The sequence below is a fragment of the Xiphophorus maculatus genome, chromosome 20, assembly GCF_002775205.1.
Source record: "Xiphophorus maculatus strain JP 163 A chromosome 20, X_maculatus-5.0-male, whole genome shotgun sequence".
Classification (NCBI taxonomy): domain Eukaryota; kingdom Metazoa; phylum Chordata; class Actinopteri; order Cyprinodontiformes; family Poeciliidae; genus Xiphophorus; species Xiphophorus maculatus.
The window spans coordinates 29048332-29064093 of NC_036462.1; the positions used below are offsets into that span (position 1 = coordinate 29048332).

The following is a 15762-nucleotide window of genomic DNA, read 5'->3' on the forward strand; positions in this document are numbered from 1 at the left end:
TGTAACACTACAGGCTTCAGTGTGTAATTACCATAATGACCAAAACACCAAACATTTTCTGCTTGTTATTTTGGGCAGGGAAATACCCCGCAGAGATTGTCTTTTCAGCTTTTGAATGCTGCAGGCACTTCAAATTAGGCACTTTATCTAGGCTATGCAAAGCAAAGCGTGCAGTCTCCTTAAAGGCTGCACATGCTGATTGTACGCTATGAAGGCATGCCCAAGCTGTTGTCCTTTATTACCAGATAGCTTACTGAGAACATAAGCAGATGCCCGCAGATTTGATAGGGGTAGTGACGTGGAGACCACCAAGGTACACACAGTTCAAGTTACTGGGGGACCAAGAAGAGAGGCACCCGTCTATTGTCCGGGAATATCTTGAACATCTTTATCGCCCGCTCACGTCCCTCTCTATTGAAGTGCGCAACAGCCGCCACGATGAAAAGGTTTCCCAAGAAGCATTTGTTCCTCAAATTTCCACTGGAACAGATAGACGTTGCTCTTTGTCAGACAACAAGTTGCCAAAATTATTAGACGCATAAGTTGCCTGTGTGGTTGGCCCCAAAAGATCAATCATAGCAATCAAATTATTTAGAGTATTTGGTTTTCCGTGCAAATGAAACGGTGGTGGATTAAAGTCTAGAAGAAGGAAACAAAAGGCAACCAGGTGCAATCTGAAATGGTCAATCTCTAGACTAAGATCAACAATTTTTCCCATGGTGATAGCACGTGTAAGTAGGTTTTCCCAAACATAATTGGTTGTCTCTCAGACAGATTGATTCATGACAGCATTCCAGTTAAGTTCAAAGTATCTGCAGTTAATCAAGCATTAGCTTAACGGACCACTTAACTGAAGAAATGCTGCAATTATTGTTTGTAGCAATCCACTTGTATGCTAAGCACATGAAGAAGTATATGCTCAAGTAGCTCATCTTGTGAAGATGTGTCAGTAGTAGAGAGTTCGGGAACGACTGCACTTTTTTTTTTTTAGAATCACAACTTCCCCCTGGTCCGCATCTGGAGGATAAACCTGTGCTAGAGTTTACACCGTGTTCCAAATTATTATTAAGTGATATTTTCTTGGATTTTCTTAAATGCAAATGATGATCAGTATAATTTTAAAGTCATGAACTATTACAGTACAAATCAAATTTTACTGAACAAAGCTCCCCAGGAGAACAGTATTTTTTCAAAAATAAAAAGCTCAAAATGCACTGTTCCAAATTATTATGCACAGCAGATTTTCTAAACATTTTCTGGAAACGGTCATTCTTTGAATCTGCAGCATTAAGTGGTCACATGTACTAAAATCAAAAGCTATTTCAATCAAAAACATCTTAACAGACAGAGTTACATGTTAACATAGAACCTTCTTTGATATCACCTGCACAATTCTTGCATCCATTGAACTTGTGAGTTTGTGGATATTTTCTGCCTGAATTTCTTTGCAGGATGTCAGAAAACCTTCCCAGAGCTGCTGGTTTGATATGAACTGCATTCCACCCTCAGATCTTCTGCTTGAGGAAACTCCAGAGGTTCTCAATAGGTCAGAGGTCAGAGGAAGATGGTGACCACACCGTGAGTTTCTCCCCTTTCATGCCCATAGCAGCCAATGACACAGTGGTATTCCTTGCAGCATTCATTGTCTTGCATGAAGATGATTTTACTACTGAAGGTCTGGCTCTTCTTTTTGAACCATAAAATAATGTGATCAGTCAGAAAGTCCATATACTTTGCTGAGGTCATTTTCACACCTTCAGGGACTCTGAAGGGGCCGAACAATGATTCTCTCTCCATGATTTCAGCCCACAGCATGACTCCACCACCTCCTTGCTGACGTCACAGCCATGTTGGGACGTGGTGGCCATCCACCACCAATCCACTACTGCGTCCATCTGGACCATCCAGGGTTGCACAGCAATCATCAGTGAACAATTAATCTTCATGTACGGCTGGGCCCACTGCCACCGTTTCTGCTTGTGAGCTCTGGTTAGGGGCCCAATAGTAGCTTCATGCACCACAAGCCTCTGGAGAATCCTCCACCTTGAGGTTCCAGAGGCTCCAGCAGCTTCAAATAACAGTTTGCTGCTTTGTAAGAGCATTTTAACAGCTGCTCTCTTAATCCGATGAATTTGTCTAACAGGAACCTTCCTCATTCTGCCTTTATGCTGAATTAAACCTGACGTATTATAGTTTAATCAAGATTTTACTGATTTCACCTTTGCACCACCATTTAACTAAGCAAAGTTACTTCTCCCGTTTTTAGCTATTGCTTAACATCTTCCGGCTCCATTTCGTAGCTCATTGTCACCACGGGGTGAATCAGGCGCAAATCTTCAGGGATGTGGGATGGAAAGGATCCCATGAGCCTCCTGTGCATTTAGCTGCGCTTGTCACAATCCAATTAATGTCTGCACCTTTCTTTTTTTTTTTCCTCATCAAGGTAAACAGAGGAGCCTACTCCTGTATTTAGCATATAAATAGATTGCAGTAACATAGCATTATCTTTCAGTTTGATCTGTTCAGTATGTACTGTAGGCTTGTGCAAAGCACCACTTTAACCACACACATTCTCCAGAGCGACCTGTCCATGACTCTTCGACACGCCGTCAACTCCCGGTTAGGAAGATTTTTTTTTTTTACTTCAGTGTTCATGTCAGAGATGACATTCAGATGGGATGTTTTTTTTTTTTTGTATTTATATGGACTGGTCACTGGTTTAGTTTCCTTTGCAATGCACTGTACATAAAGTTGAAAACGTCCGCTTCGGCGCAAAGTAATAGTCAAGAGGGAAAATTGTAATCTGTTAAAATGACTGACAGACTTCAGATTTTTCCTTTTATTTTTTTATTTTATTATTATTATTTTAAGTGGTCAAATAGTAAAATGTTCAAGTAACGTGACCCCCTTATACAGACTTTAGTCAAGAGGTGTTATGGCCATTTAGACATTGTTCAGACATATTTACACCACTAAAATAAACTCACTGACTGTTTCTTTAATCAATCACTCAATCAATCAAGTTTATTTATACAGCACATTTCAGCAACAAGGCCGTTCAAAATGCTCTACATCACAAAAACACAAACAAAATCAAATACAAAGTTGCAACAATTGTCAGTTGTCGTCATTACGCATCAAAAATGTTGATTAATGTTTCACTGGTTATGTTTCAAAAGCAACTCTAAACAAGTGTGTGTGTGTGTGGGGGGGGGGGGGGGGGGGGGGGGGATTTTAGACGAGATTTAAATAATCAACGAGGAACCAATTAAGCGTCATGCTGCTTATATGGCTGCTGAGGTTCCAACTTTAGTTCTGCTTAGAGCCCAGTTTATTCTTGTGCTGTAACGATCCAAATAAATCCCGCATGTTTATAATAAGGTCAGTTGGTCAGTACATTCTGTGCATACTCAGAAGCAAAGAGGGGAAAAAAAGAGTAATCTCCTCTGTATATGTGACCACTCTGATCTGGAGCGGTGGTGGGGGTATAAAAAGCACTCGGCTCCCCCTGACTGCACCAGAGTACCTTTGCTGATCTGATCCCGCCCCTAACGCAGGGGAAAGAGTTCACGGGCTCACTAGAGCCCATCGCCAGTGGACTGTTCCGAGCTGCAGCCCACCCCTCTCTCTCTGCAGTATGCATGTTCGCCAGGGAGTCCGCGAAGCCCTCACGTCCCAACTCTGCACTGCTTCACCGGCCGGCCACCACCACCAGCAGCAGCAGCTCAGCCAGGGCGGACGGTAATAAGACGTGGATGCGGCGGCAGAAAGGCGGAGATCCCCGGAGTGAGCGCAGGAACGAGCGGACTTCCCAACAGGACTTCCAGGCTGCCCGGGTCTCTCTCCTCTGAATTTAGACAACATGCATGTGCTCCTCTGGGGCTTGGGGTTCCTGCTATTCCCTGATCTCTTGAATGTAGTCGCATCCACAGGGAGATTGCTCCGGAGTTCAAGCGCAGGTAGGTAGTCCCCCCCCCCCCCCCCCCCCCCTTCTCTCTAATCCTCTCCTCCGTCCCGACGCGTGGGATCATTCGCAAGGCAGGGAATGAATGAGCTTTTTCCAATTCCGCCTTGTAGCGCACAAGTTGAAGTCTGATCGACTGTTAAATACCAAAATAATGAAAAACACCTGATCAAAAAGAAAATATATATATATATATATATATATATATATATATATATATATATATATATATATATATATATATATATATATATATATATATATATATATATATTTAAAGCATGATCTCGCACATCTGGACTGTTTCGACTTGCACTGAATTCCTCCTGCCTTGTTTCCACCCCCCCTTCCCCCGCAGCACCAGAGGAGCTGGCTGCGTATGAGATTGTAACTCCGGTGCGAGTGAATGAAGCCGGTGACAGGCTTCCAGCCGGCGTGCACTTCAAGAGGAAAAGACGGAGTTTGGACGAGGGCACCGGGAGCGCCGCGGATCACTGGGCCGCTGCAAACATCCACTACAGGATATCTGCTTTCGGGAAGAACTATCACCTCAACCTCACGCTGGACTCGGGATTTATTGCGCCCGTTTACACTGTGACGGTCCTCGGAGCGCCCCAAGGAGATAACGGGACCGCTTTTGCAACAGATGCGGAAAGGGAAGAGGAGGAGGAGGAGGAGGAGGAAGAGGAGGACACGGAGTTAAGGCACTGCTTCTATAGAGGACATGTGAATGCACATGCACAACACGCCGCAGTCATCAGTCTGTGCGCCGGCCTGGTGAGTTCACTTTTACGCTCGGCTGCAAGGCACTGTACACTTAGAGCTGGCTCTTATTTGGATAATAATAATACAAAAAAAAAAGTTACTTCCAAGTATTCTATGCATAAAAAAGAAACACGCATAAGTTGAACAGAATTTCCAAACTAGGATACGTTTCGGAGCTCTGTTTTCAGGGCGCGTTCAGCTTTCCACGAATTATTACTCGAGGTCTGACCGCACGTTCCCATTTCCACGCTTCTTCTCCCCCGGCAGTCGGTGACGTCTTCACGCACGTTTGAGCAGCGCCGGAGCATGATTGCCGCTGACGTCATCACGACCCCCCCCCCCCCCCCCCCCCCCCCCCCAAAAAAAAAAATCCCAGTGCTGCTGAAGCAGGAGTTTTGTTAGGGATCAAAAGTGCACTCAGAGTTTTTTCATAGAAGCCGCTCGTGAGGTGATTTATTTATTTATTTTATTTTTTGAAAGAGAGACTGCTTTATCAAAACTATTCATACACACTGGTAGCATTTTTGTCAGGTTACAATGACAAAGGTAGTATATATGAAAATGTGCATTTGGTTGTAGCCTCTTTGAGTCAGATCTTTGTAGAACCTCCATTCGCTGGAATCACTGAAGTGTTTTGAGGATCGTCTTTACCAGCCAGCCAGACTCTGGCAGCTTTTGTGTCAGGATTGTTCTGCGTTTGACTCCCTCCAGCTTCCTGATGCCTGTGAGCAGAAAAGCATGCCCACTGCATGAGGCTGCCACCACCATGCTTCACCCCGGGCTCAGTGCTCGTTTCAGATTCAATGTTGGTCTCATCCGACCACGGCGTGTCGCTTTGCTGCGTCGTCTAAACGGACATAGTAAACTGTAAGCTGGATTTCTTCAGCTGTTTCTCACCTCAAGAGTGGTTTCCTTGAAAGTTCGGACATAAATCTTGAGCGATTCACCCACTAGTCGGATGGTTTTGTAGGCTTCCAATTTTGCCAAACGTTCCCATTTTTGTGGCTGATTTAAACGTCCCCACAGCTTCTATCCCTAACCTGTCTGGTGCTCCTTGGTCTTTGTGACGTTGTTTGATCACTGTTGTTCTCCTGTAAACGTCTGGCGACTTCGCAGAACAGCTGGATTTATACTGAGATTCCATTACTACTATTTACTCTGTTTACTCGTCATAGTGACTTCTGAAGGCGGTTGGTTTGATTTTTTTTTTCAGCAGGCAGTAACGATGCGCATCATCATGTTTATGGTACCGTGCACTACTTTATGACGGTCTACTTTATGAAATTCCATTTCAGTGCTGACGTTTGTGGTTGTAACATGCCAACATGTGAGCGAGTTTACTGAATACTTTTTGCAGGACTCTGCAGTTTTGCCCAAACTGTACATTTGTTTGTATATATTGTGCACATGTAGGATCAATGAGTGGTTTAATGTTTTTCTACTTGTGTCAGATACATCTACACCATACCAGTGCTTCGCCTGCCTTATTTCCCATGACTTCCTATGATGCCTGTCCGTAACAAATGAGCAGCAAGTCAAATGTGCCAGTGGTTTAGCTTGTAGAGATCTAAGATGTCCAGTCATGCTGAAGGTTTCCTGTGATCTACAGTAAGAGGGCTTCTAAGGGCATTTGCCACCATTCAGATTCAGAGTGCTTTCCCTGATACACATCACAGATCTGCTTTGATTCCTTTCGCCTTGTTTGATGACAATTCGTGCACGCATGCAAATTGTCTCCTTTCATCTAGTTATGAAAAGGCATTCCCTTATTTCATCCCATATTTTACAAATAAGCAAAAACCTATTCAACATTTGGATAAAATGGAAAACTCTTAAGCGTTTCCTAGAAATATCTTCAGAGGAAAATGTCAAAGAACCGAGCTCAGCACGTGTGAAATATTCTAGGGAAATCCCTGTGCATTCGGACTGGAACTGCAGAGCTTTGCTGGATGCGGGTCAGCTGCAAGAATTCAGGTGGCAGCGCTTGAGAAACGGCAGAATTACTGGGATCAGGATCCCTGCATGCGTCTGGACGAATCGAACATCTTATGATGTGCGGGCAATATCGGCGGATATCGTATGGCTAGCTTCTGCTCGCCACAGACACAGATGTGCATATTTGAATTTTGGTGCGTGGCACTGTCTGAGCAGGGCATTATCCATAACTTATACTGTACATCTGGCGCAGACGTTTGAGAGGCACAGAGTATTGCGCTTGATGGGTCTCCTGCGGCTGAGATCCAACCCCTTTTGAAAATGTGTGGAGCAGCGATGAAAGGAAGATGCAGGCAAGTTCACCTGCTGTATCGTTACTTCCTACACCATAAGTTAGTTAAGGAGTACCACAGAGCACGGTGCTGGAGCCATTTTTTAAATTTGTTTTTAAATGTATGGTCATGTATGTGTGTGAAATATGTGTGCTGGATGATGCACTTTTTTAATGCTTTTTTTATGTTTCTGGATAAAACAGCACTTGTCTATCAAAAAGCATTGAAATTTATGATTACGGTGTCCATGGTTGAAGTCCAGTTCTCTGTTCAGACTTGCCGCTTTTCAGCATTACGCATTTACTGTATGTGATAATGTAGCAGCTGACAGGTGTAAGATGCCAACATGCATCTCTGTTGTCCTGATGTGTGTTCCTCGTTAGACACGACAGTATTGTACTGATGATACTCAGATATATTTATCCAAAATCCCGTCAAAAGAGATAACAAGTGTGTCAGACACCTATGGCCCTAATCTGGCATTATGCAGTGTTATTATTACAAAACTTTGCTTTGTCTTTAATGTCAAGTTCCTTTCAATCCAGCATTAAACAGGGTTTTAGGACATTCTATTTTTTCAGTACTGTCAAAATGAAAAAGAATACGACTAGTAAAATTACTATGCATTTTGACATTCAGATTTGAATCTCCAAATGCATGAATTAGTTTTGGACCAATTTGACAAACTTTGGTTAGTCTTGTTCTAAGTTCCTTGGACTTTTTTAGGATTCTGTAGAATCATAGTTCATTCCTGATCTGTGGCAATGTCATTTTCCCCGGCTGGTAATAGCGTAGACTAGTTTTAAACAGTCCATAAAAATTAATTAGAGACTCAAATTTGAAATCTGTTTTGATCAAAACGGATTCTATGCAACTACAATATTACCTATATAATCTGTTTTTATTTAACTGAGCTGATGTGGCACGGTGATGGAGCAAATTCCCTCTGCTCTATTTTATGCATTATTTATGTTTACTTCTTTTTTTTTTTTTTTTTGACAGATTCTTACAGGTTCTCTTCCTCTCCTTTACAGTTTGGCACTTTCAGGTCTCCTGAGGGGGAGTATTTTGTGGAGCCCCTGCACAGCTATCAAGGGGAGCAGTATGAAGAGGAACACACAAAACCTCATATCGTGTACAGGAAACTTTCATCCGGGAATCGCACATCCGAAGAGACCTCAGCTTGTGACACTTCAGGTGCGCCGTGCTCCAGGATGAGCCTGCATGCACCGCACTTTTTGACAGACGAGCCTTATTACGAAGTTACAGATGCAACTGTAGCTTAGGTTTAACCCTAACTAAACCCTAACCCTCTTCACCCCCTGATACTCCAGTGGACTCTGTCTGTTTGGGGACATTTGGGGTCAGTTGATGCAGTTTGCTTTCACACTGGACTGTGTTAAACAAACCAAACACTTTGACAAATCTGTTTCCATCCCTCCCCCGTGGTGGGTCTGCACCATGAGCCGATGAAAGAAACGACACGAAAAATCTGAAGAAGACACTGAGACCAACTTCCTTCTTCAGGAAGTGTAGACAGAAATATGGTGGTGTCAGATTTTAGCGGCTGTAGGATTTCTCTTTTTTCGTTAGTAAAACACCACGACCATGTCTCCTGCTAGCGTTAGACCTGGGTTGTTTTCACCCAGAATGCCCTGCCAACTCTGGTCTGCTTGACATTCATATTTACATTCGAATCGTGCCAGAGTTCACTTCAGCTGAACGCCCCCAAAAGCTGGAAGCGGACTGCTGCGCAGGGCATTCTGGGTAAATACAACCAAAACAAATGTACAAGTCTTGCGCTTGAGGAAGAAATGAGTCTTTTACCAGAGACAAGAGAAATCCTACAACCTGTAAAATCTCATGCTACTCAATTTTTGTTTACATTTTTGTGATGAAAGAAGTTGAGCTTCTTCTTCAGAGGTTTGGTGTTGCTTTCTTCAGTGTTTCTTGATGCAGCGCCACCACAGGTGGGTGTGGGGAAGGACAGGCTTTTCAAGGGTTTCGTTCATTTAAAAGCCAGCGCGGTGCAAAAGTGAGCCACACCAGTTGAAGGTTTTGCAAAAATTACAATTTTGGTCCTCAATCGAATCGAGGCTACCAGACTACGAGATGGGAAAATACCTTTAAATTCCAGCAGCTCAGAGCTTAGTACTGAAGTTATATCGAATTTCATCCACGAAGTGCTCACATCACCCGTCAGCTGACCTAAATATCAGCTCCAGTCGCCCCTCCCCCACTTAGTGGCAAAACCCAGCGGAGCTGGTTGCCTCTGGGCTGGGACCTCCCAGTGGCTGTGTTTAAAAACAGTGTGTATGCGGTTGTTTTTTATGTGCATGGAAGTGTTTTCATGGGATGTGTGTGGCTTGCAAGTGGAGGATTGTTCTCATGAGCATGCAACCTTTTAAACTGGTTCCCACAGACATAATCAGGTGTAATCGTTGAGCCACACATGCAGCCTCTCTCCTATCAGCCGCAGCAGAAGCCGATTATGCAACTGTAGCTGCGCTTATCGAGTTATTAAAATAATTGTTCTGTGCCTATTAAGCTAAACTAGGTTTATCTTAAAAAAGGGGGGGAGGGGGGGATAATGATTATGTAGCATGAATAAAAGGATGAGTTTATGGATGATGTTGACTCAGCATGAATAAGAGGTCTGGCTGTTTCACAGCACGCATGGTGCAGTTCCTGCAGCTGCTGCACAGCAGTGAGGAAGCTTTCCAACTCTCACACTACAGGCACACACACACACACACACACACGCACACGCACACACACACACACACACACACGCAAAAAGAAAAAAAATCACTTGGAAGTTCACCCTTGTATCTCCCCATCTCAGTTTACTGGCTGAACTTCCTGTTGACTCTTGTACTTCCTCTGTTTCTTTGATAAGCAGCTCGGGCAGACCCACTGCGATGACCACGGTGTGTAAACTGTGTAATGGCAAAGTAACGCCAACTTAAGATAGTCAAATAATCAAAACCAAGAAAATAAATGGCAGAATATTTTCCCCGTTGATTGTTGTGCAGCCGTTTGGTGTCACTGCATATGTATATGTTTATGTGCGTGTGTGTGTGTGTGTGTTTCTCTTTTGATTCCGTTGCACAGCGTGAGTGAGGATGTATGAAAACATAGCCGGAGGGAGCGCCGGCCTGACCAAAAGAGCCACATGGAGGTAGAAGTGATTTAGGGCTCACATGAAGTTTATGTTGTGCAAAGTATTCCTTTGCCCTGTGAACTTCTGTACATTTTGTTGCGTTGCAGCCACAAACTACAGTGCGTTTTGTTTTATGTGACAGACAAGGCTCACGCCGCAGCCCTCTTTAGCTGAGGTTATGAAAAGAAGGTCTCGTCGCCTTGCCGGCTTAAATGAGTTATCACTAAGGAAGGTTCACATTTTTTGTGAGAATTGACTGGTAACACAAAATCTTACTAGGTATATTTTTGTAAGCTAACTTACAAGTAACGTTTCAGCACAAAATAGCAGCTTGTCCAAGGCAATAATTTCTGAATATTGATGAAAAAAGTACTAAATATATGTATGTAAAATAATCTGCCAGTGGAACAAGACATTATGACTTGTAACATAGGAAAAATGTCTTGTTCCACTGGCAGATTATTTCACTTTATTACAAAATTATTTACTTAAAAGAAGCTCTTAAAGTGTGAAAAGTTACTTGATTTCAAGCTTACTGAGATATTGGCACTAGAAACTACATCAGAAATGCTTTGTAAATGTTTCTGTTTTTGCAGTGGTATAAAACGGCGTAATCCACAGCTATCTTGTTGGATTTCTAAGGATGTATTTATTTTATCGTTCAAAGTACAACATAAAAAGACAGTCAGAGAAAAGGTATCGCACGGGGCGGTTTTGTTGTCTTATCTTTGTTTCCTGAGCTGCCTGTGTAGCGCTCTTATATGATTTGACTTCAAGTTTTACCTAGTCTGAACTCACTGCCCTTCTCTCTCTTTCTCTCTTTTCAAAGTGAGGGAAAAGAAGAAAAATGGGCCTTCACTCTGTGTTTGCAAATCAACACAATATTTGAGCAGAAACAAACATAATACACCCAGAGCACAGACATGTGAAACCAAGGCCTCCTCTCTGCAGTCCACACTTTGCATGCAGTTTCAACTTTAAAGCCTTAACCACAAATCTATCCACATCCTCCTCACGCACAATCATTTATACCTTGCCTTTTAATTTATTTGTATTTCTTTTGAATGATTGAATCAATGTGTAATGACTTCAGGTTGTGCGTCTGTGTTTATTTACGCTCTGGATTCTTAACTCTTAGGACACAAACACAGGCACAAGAGGCAGAGGGCGAGGAGAAGACCGGCCCCCGTTGCCGGCAGCGCTTCCCCTCTGGTCGGCGCTGGCATGCTCGACGACCTGGGGTCACTGAGCGCCAGCCTGACCGGTAGCGCTTGGCTCACATCAGAGCGCGGCGTTGCTGGCAACAGGCCCTCAAATGATAGCGGAGGTGACTCAGGACCTCACAGGAGATCAAAGCGCTTCCTCTCCTACCCGCGCTTTGTTGAAGTCATGCTGGTCGCCGACAGCAAAATGGTGGAGCATCACGGCAGCAACCTGCAGCACTACATACTCACACTGATGTCTATAGTAAGTGTGACAGTGGAGGTCTGGTTGGGGAACATTGCTGCATCTTGCAAAAGCCAACTGTTTACTGTCTTGTCACATCACAACCATGAACTTCAATGCGATTTATCAGGATTTCAGGCGATGCCGCCACTTAACGATGCTTCATGCTGAAGCAGAAAGACAATAATATACAGTTTTGAAAATTTGTCTCTATTAAAAGTCTACAAAGTGAATTTGTAATCAACTCCCCTAAGTCAATACATTGTCTAACCACCTTGTGCCGTGATTACAGTTCAGAGTTAAAAAGAGTATATCTCTGCTTTAAAGATTTAGAGACTGACATTTTTTGCCTGTTTTTATTTCTATAACTTAAATGAATCGGATTTAATTCTGGGCTTTGACTAGGCCACTTTAACACACGTATATGCTTTGATCTATGATGGTATTGTAGCCCTGGCCATATATTCAAGTGTATTATCCTGCTGTATTTCACCTTGGATATCATTCTTAATGGCATGTGAAGAGTTAGTTTGTTAAATCTGGACCTTTGCATGTAATTCCACCTCCTCCCACCTGTTTGCTGTGTTTCCTACATGTGTGTGGCAAAAAATTCAAAAAGCAATGACCCCTTTGGTTCTCTGATAAAAACTCTCCTTAGCTGGTCCATCAGTTTAAGTGATCTCCCATTACTTCTTCGCTTAGCTGTCAACTGTGGCACAATTGCGGTTGTTTGCTCTTGATTTCATTTTGAGGTATTCGACTCTATAAGTGGCTGAATACAAATGCGAGCAACACTTTTCAGATTTATATTTGTAAATCAATAGAGAACTATGAATCGGATTTAAGTCCAAATCATGCAGTAACCAACCCCAGCCTTAGGAAGTTTGGGGCTGCAATGTGACAATGCATGGAAAAGTCCAAGGTCTTTGCATACTTTCGCAGAGGCGCTGTGCATGGATGTGTTGTAAGATAGCACACACACACGTTAGTGCTCCGATATTGTTGTCAGTGCAGCATCTCAGTCTGCAGTCTTTTGGGGAAAGGCTTGTGGTCGGGAAATGGTCAGCCCAGGGCGGGAGCAAACAACTTCTCCAAGAGGCCAGGGGTAAGAGAGGACATAAGGAGTTAGCTTTGATGAAGGTTAAAAAATAATCTCAGGTATGTCACAAAGAGCGTTTACTTTCAGCCCACTTCAAACAGCAGCTTCCGCAGGCTGAAGGGGCCAGTGGTCTTCAAGGGGGAGGCTGAGGTGACCTATATTTTGAAGAACAGGCTTGTTTATTCTCAAGACCAGTGAGCTTAGAACGGAGTACCTGTATACGTGCTTCTAATCCCGATTTCTCCCCATTCAGGTCTCCTCCATCTATAAGGACCCAAGCATCGGCAACCTGATCAATATTGTGATCGTCAAGTTAGTGATAATCAACAACGAGTTGGTAAGTTTGTGCTCTGTTCTCGTCATTTCCTCGTGTCTTCCTGAAACCGCGACAATTTCCCCATCTCTTTCTCTCCCTTGCACGTTTATCAGGACGGCCCAGCTATTTCGTTTAACGCACAGACCACTTTAAAGAACTTCTGCATCTGGCAGCAGAACCAGAACGTCCCGGACGATAACCACCCCTCCCATCACGACACCGCCATCCTTATCACCAGGTGCAGGGAAATTATTTGCCTTCTCGCTGGCCTCGGCACGCTTTTAAGTCTCTGAAATATCCAAATACCCAATGAACTCGGGGTTGAGCATGTAAAAAGAGAGGCCTGATCAAAGACCGGGTGAAGTGTTCTTCGTTTCAATGCGGCGACCGCTGACCATGACCTGTTATCTTCATTTTTCACCACAGGCAAGACATCTGCAGAGCGAGGGATAAGTGTGACACATTAGGTAAGCGGAGCGTTTCCACCAGCGGGCTGCGTGGCGACGGCGTCGTGTGGGAAAACTGACACTGGTTCTCGTGCTGCGCAGGGCTCGCCGAGCTGGGGACGGTGTGTGATCCGTACCGGAGCTGCAGCATCAGTGAGGACAACGGGCTCAGCACCGCCTTCACCATCGCCCACGAACTGGGCCATGTGTAAGCATAGCAGACCTTTGGGAATGTGGGTTTTTTTTTTTGTTTTTTTTTTTCTAAACAAGAGTTGGATTTGGTTAAAGTTAGGCAATATTAGAGCTTCAAAGGTTTTACTTTGTTTTGCAAAAGTATTCAGACCTCTTGAGCTTTTCTGTATTTTTGCTGTTTGGAAGCAAAACTTCATTGGAGTTGAAAGCAAGAAGCACATGGTTGTGAATTAGAGGGAAAAGCATATGTATCTTGAGCATCTTTTAGAAATTAACATCTGAAAAGTGAATTTATTTTTTTTGCCCTTTTAGTTTGATCAATGAAGCATTGTGCCATTTTATAGCGCAGTCAAGTCACTATGTTGCATTTAGTTGTTATAAAAATGCTGTATATGTCAAACAGGACTTAAAAGAAATTTGATGCCTTGAAATTGGGCCTCTTGTCTCTTTGGCGGGATTCTCCTATAACTTGGACTCAAGTAAACTCTTATCAAAGTATACATAACAATAATAAAATAATAATAATAATGAAGAAAAGGGAAAAATGTATATACTTGTGGCCAGAAATACAATACATCAGACTGTCAGTTCCCCGAAACTACAGACACACACACAAAAAAGAAACTATGTAAAAGCACACGCATGTGTGTGATAATTACTGCTGCCACTAGTCTGGAGGGGGCTGACTGGGGGTCACACGGGGCTGAGGCGGAAGCTCAGACGTAGGTGGCGCTTTGTGAGAGCGAGCGTTCTGGGACCTCTGAATGGAGATTAAAAGGATTTCTCAAACATTTTCGAAAGAATCGAGGGAACACTCCAAGAATGTTTTTTGATGAGGGAAAAACTAAACATGACATGACGCTCAAAAAAGTCGATTTTACATAAGGTCGCCCCTTCATGCCTTCTGCAGTAAGCCTTCATCGACTCTCACAAAATGCTCATTCTTGCCACTAAACAAAGGGCTGGATTATTGAATTCCATCTTTATCCGCACCAACCAGGGCAAACATTGGTTGACGGCTGCTTGGTGGCAAAGCTCACTTGTGATTTTGCCCTGTATAAGGTGGGCAGCTTAGCGGCGAGCGGTGCGATGTTGTACCGGTTTACACCAATCACATTTCTATACCCTGCAGCGGCTTGAATGTGGGGCCTCAGATTTTCCCATCTAAAATGTTTCCCTGGTTTTTAACATAATTTAATATCAGACTGGTTTCTCTCCAACGTCCCCACAGGCAGAGAATACAAACGCTCTGTTATTTTCAGTGGCAGCCGCAAATTAGCTTCCCCAAAACCAACACCACAATGATAGTGGGAACGTAGCTACAGATATAAAACACGGAGAGATACTAATAGTCTGTAGTTCTGTGCAGTGACATCATCATCATTCACTCCATGTCCGTCATTCAGAATGCTTTTGCTTTGTCCACGAAAGGTTTAAAATGACTTCAACCCTCCCCACTTAGATTTGATCTCTTTTTTTTTGGCACTATTTTGTCTGCCTGTTTTTAGTTAGTTCACTTTTCTCTCCTTTCTAGGTTCAACATGCCTCACGATGACAGCAACAAGTGCAAGGAGGATGGAGTGAAGTCGCAGCAGCATGTCATGGCTCCCACACTCAACTACAACACAAACCCTTGGATGTGGTCCAAGTGTAGCAGGAAGTACATCACAGAGTTCCTCGAGTATGTCGTGCTGTTTGCATCATCACGATAACGCGTCTCCGACTATTAGGACGTAGCCAGACAGAATAAGAATCGCTTGCTCAGACGTGGACAGTACAAACCTAGTGGAAGTTTTCATTCATGTGCATCCAGAAACATGCAAGTCGTGTACTGTGTAAGGATACGTGAGACGTATTATCTTTTTTTTTTTAAAGGGGGTTTTCTTGACCCCCCAAAAATCTGAAAGTGCAGCATAAAAATGTATCCAGTCTTCTACTCTGAAATGAAATCCAAACGTTACATAAGTAGTAAATAGGTGTGTGTAAACCTACTTTAGCGCTACTAAATGTTGGCCACAGCAAACATGAGCAATAAGGTCAAAGGAGAGGAAAACTAAGCTTTACAGCCTACTTGGAAAACGAAATATATTAAAGTTTTTGTGGC

At 43.4% G+C, this 15762-nt stretch overlaps 1 protein-coding gene across 2 annotated transcripts in view; it reads left to right on the forward strand.

The window, feature by feature from the left end:
- Positions 1-3552: 3552 nt before the first annotated feature.
- adamts9 (ADAM metallopeptidase with thrombospondin type 1 motif 9) overlaps positions 3553-15762 on the forward strand; it is a 52866-nt gene continuing 40656 nt past the window's right edge. For both annotated transcript variants that reach the window (XR_002754569.1, XM_023353469.1), the window contains exons 1-9: positions 3553-3959; positions 4323-4741; positions 8031-8193; positions 11298-11626; positions 12958-13041; positions 13134-13258; positions 13447-13487; positions 13569-13674; positions 15193-15339. Coding sequence is in view for 1 of the 2 variants with exons in the window: in XM_023353469.1 (XP_023209237.1) it covers positions 3863-3959; positions 4323-4741; positions 8031-8193; positions 11298-11626; positions 12958-13041; positions 13134-13258; positions 13447-13487; positions 13569-13674; positions 15193-15339 (1511 nt within the window). In the remaining variant the exon portion in view is untranslated. The remainder of the gene's footprint in view (positions 3960-4322; positions 4742-8030; positions 8194-11297; positions 11627-12957; positions 13042-13133; positions 13259-13446; positions 13488-13568; positions 13675-15192; positions 15340-15762) is intronic.